General features: G+C 47.5%; 1 protein-coding gene across 1 annotated transcript; it reads left to right on the forward strand.

Moving 5' to 3' along the window:
* Positions 1-457: 457 nt before the first annotated feature.
* On the forward strand, positions 458-1,773 carry P884DRAFT_195038 (uncharacterized protein; the record flags this gene model as incomplete). Its single annotated transcript, XM_069437879.1, has 3 exons — positions 458-662; positions 765-1,203; positions 1,293-1,773. 3 exons carry the CDS (start codon positions 458-460, stop codon positions 1,771-1,773), a joined length of 1,125 nt encoding a protein of 374 aa, XP_069299546.1.
* Between the last annotated feature and the right edge of the window lie 1,871 nt (positions 1,774-3,644).

The following is a 3,644-nucleotide window of genomic DNA, read 5'->3' on the forward strand; positions in this document are numbered from 1 at the left end:
TTTTTTTTTTTTTTTTTTTTTTTTTTTTCCCTCTCTTGGTCCGCCCCATCTTCCCATCTTGCCCCAGTCTCGTCCCACTCTGATTTCGGCACTTGACCCGCGCTGCGGGAAACGGGTCACCCCCGTGCCGTGCCATGGGAATGCCGAAATCTGAAAGGCAAAATTGTGGAACGCTTTGCTGATACATGTCGACAAACCGTACCCTTGCTGCTTCTGTTCATGTTTCGCCCCCTTTTTCGAACCCAGCACATAGTGCCGTAGATCCCAAAGACGACTCGACATCGCAGCCCATAACTACGTTACTACCTTACTTCTTCTGCTAAGCGCTAAGTAGGACGTCAGCGTTCGTCTTGCCCCGGGTCTTTCTTTCTGAGAGAACTTGCGTCTACCGCCGCATGAAGAAGCAGCAGTCAAGAACGAAGCCGGCATAGCCCGCCAACGCTCACTTGGAGGCACCATGTTCGAATACACCGAGTTTCCTATGCTCCCCATCGTGAAGGTTCACCTCGTCATCAACTGCGTCCTATGCTTCCTGACCGTATCAGTTGTGGGCTTGCGTCTCGTGGCCCGCTTCATGAGCGGTGCCGGACTCTGGTGGGATGACTACCTCATCCTCTTCGCCTTGCCACAAGGCCTCGGCATGTTAATCATTCAGGGGCTGTGTAAGTACAAACAAGACTTCCACAACAAGATGGTCTTGTCACCGGACGCAGTCGCTGTGACTACCTTGGATAATATGTCGAACTGACCAACTCGTTCCAAAGGGGCGCCCATGGGCATTGGCTACCCCGTGACCGAGACGCTGCCGAACCTGGAAACCATCCTCAAGCTCCTCGTCGCCTACGAGCTCATCTACTCCACCGGGATCGGCACCATCAAGGTCAGCGTCTTGTTGTTCTACCTCCGCGTCTTCGTCAACCGGGGCCTGCGCTTGGCGACCAAGGCCGCCCTGGTGTTTGTCATGCTCTGGAACATCGGCAACATCCTCCAGGTCTTCTTGATCTGCCGCCCATTTGCCAAGACATACAGCTTGACGGTCGAGGGCGAGTGCGGCGACCAGGTGGCTTCTTTCATCGCCATCGGCTCCTTCAACATCATCAGCGACGTCATCATCCTCACGCTCCCGCTCCCGACTGTCTGGTCGCTCAAGATGGCGACACCCAACAAGCTCGGCTTAACGGGCGTCTTCCTCGTCGGTCTAGTGTACGTATTTCAGGAAGGGGCCCGGAAAGAAAGGGGAGGGCCACGCGCGTCAGGGAGAGTGCTCATAACTAACGGGCACGCAGTGTCAGCGTCATCGCCGTCATCCGCATCGTTACCCTCACACGGCTCGACCTCCAAAACCTCACGGGCACCATGATCTGGGCCGACTTCTGGTCCGCCACCGAGCCTAACCTTGGCATCCTCTGCGTCAGCCTGCCCATGCTGGGCTCGCTGTTGACACGCTGCCTCTCTTCGCGCCGGGGCAATACCAAGCTTTCCTACCACTCGCCAGCGAACGGCACCAACGGAAGCGCCTTCAGCAAGCTCAAGGACCAGAGCCAGACGGACACCCAGATCCCGCTCGAGAGCATCTATGCCGCAAACCAAGAGGTACATTATCAGTCGGCCGTCGGTGCCGGCCGGACCCCCGAGCCTTTGCGGACAGCGACGGATGTCGACAAGGACAAAGACAGCGGTTCCGATGTGGCCCTGACGGACGAGCCAACCCATCTTAAGGACCAGAAGAGCGGCATCCGGGTGCAGACCAAGTGGACCATCTCGCACAACTGAGCACACAGCCTTCAATCACAGGCTGGTACATATGCCATTGATTTTACTTTTCTATTCTTCTCTTTGTTTCTTCTTTCTCCGTCTTTGGTTACTGGTGCGCAACCCGTGTACATACAAAAAAATTGCGCATACATACATATCACGTCACGGAACAGGCATCTTGAGGATTCTGAGCTTGGGGGGGTTGTGGTGCGGCAAAATATTCTTTTCCAAGACCCTGGCTCTTGGGCCTTTTCTTTTCTTTGTTTTTCCTCTCCCATCTTGTGGGGAGGGTAACGATACAAGGGACACTCGGATGAGAAAAGTGGGAAAACGATAGCGCAACAATAGATGAAAAGTCTCATGGCGTATTCCGTACAATGTTCTCCTTCCGGCTTTTGCCGCCAGGAAAAGGTGATGCACCCCCACGAACAAAGTTGCTTTGAAAAGCTTGGCTCGGGATTGGGCATCTCGAGGTGGAGACGAGTTGCATTCGCTAATTTCAGACACTGCGGAGTTTTCCGATTGGGTTGTGCCACCCCTGTGCGCCCCAGGACCCAATGGTCCAAGGGTGCTACACTGCCTCGGACCGTAGATAACCTGGCCCTTGATGAAGGGGGTAGATTGGGATCTGTGAACCCAAAGTCACCGAGCTCGCTTGGATTACACAACACCCTGTTACCTACATACGTACCTAAGTCAGACCCCCCATCAATGGAACACCCCATCAATGGAACACTTGGCAAACCTTGGCACCTACACCCACCCATTATCTTCAACCTTCTATACAACAGTCTGTTCAACCCACTACAATACAGGAAGCCATTGAATCCACACTTTCTAAGCCGCTTTCTTTAGCTACAGGGTCCTCTACACGGCCGGCTTCAACCTGGGCCTGGTGGATCTATTTAATCGTAGCGAACTGCTTGTTCGGATCTGTAACTACCCTCTTCCTCTTCGACGGCCGAGCTACTTCTAACTATGCCTTTAGAGCTTTATTTTCCTATTATAACTAGGCTAGTTAAAAGTCCTTCCGGTCGAACGCTTTTTTAACCTTCCTAAATAAGAGCCTATATATAGAGAGGTATTAAGTCTCGGTAGCTAGGTTAATTAGCTAATTATGTAAGTCTAACCTCCTCTATAGTATATTAAAAAATAGATTAACGGCTCCTTTCGAAGGCTAGGAGTATTAAATAGGTTCTAGAGTCTATATAGAAGTTAGCTATTTGTTAGTATTAGCTATATTATTAGAATTTTCTAATAGAAGTCTACTTATTAGGGGTTTAACTATATAAACTAGCTATAACCCTAATACCCTCTATCTTACTTTGATATTCTAGGCTATAATAACCTCTTTCCGAGCCCTTATAATATATTTGATTATTAATTGCTTACCTAGAACTATCAAATTAGTCTAGGAAGTTATATTATTAAGGAGCTTCTAGTATATATACTTTAGGGGGGAAAAGACTAATAAATCTAATAGTTAGAGGATATATAAGGTATATAGAGGTAAAAAGAATAACTAGATATTATTCTTAAAATATACCTATATAAAATCCTTAGTTATATAGCTATTATAACTATCTAATATAAGGAGTTATTATTATAAAGGATCTTATAGCTATATATAGGGGATAAATACCTCTTATAGCTATTCTAATATAATAGTATTATTAGTCTAGCCTTTTTCGGTTACTATAAATTTCTAGTCCTTTAATTTAGTCTTGTTAAGAGGAAACTACTATTATTAAAGACTCTTACCTTTAAAGATAATAACTAGAGGGAGTAATATCCCTATTACTAAGATATATTTAAGGAAGGAAGTCTATACCTATAAACTAGGAACCTTTTACTATATTATATATATTTAAATACTTCTAACTACTAGC

Source organism: Thermothelomyces heterothallicus (genome assembly GCF_042370625.1).
Source record: "Thermothelomyces heterothallicus CBS 202.75 unplaced genomic scaffold P884_scaffold_5, whole genome shotgun sequence".
Taxonomy (NCBI): Eukaryota; Fungi; Ascomycota; class Sordariomycetes; order Sordariales; family Chaetomiaceae; genus Thermothelomyces; species Thermothelomyces heterothallicus.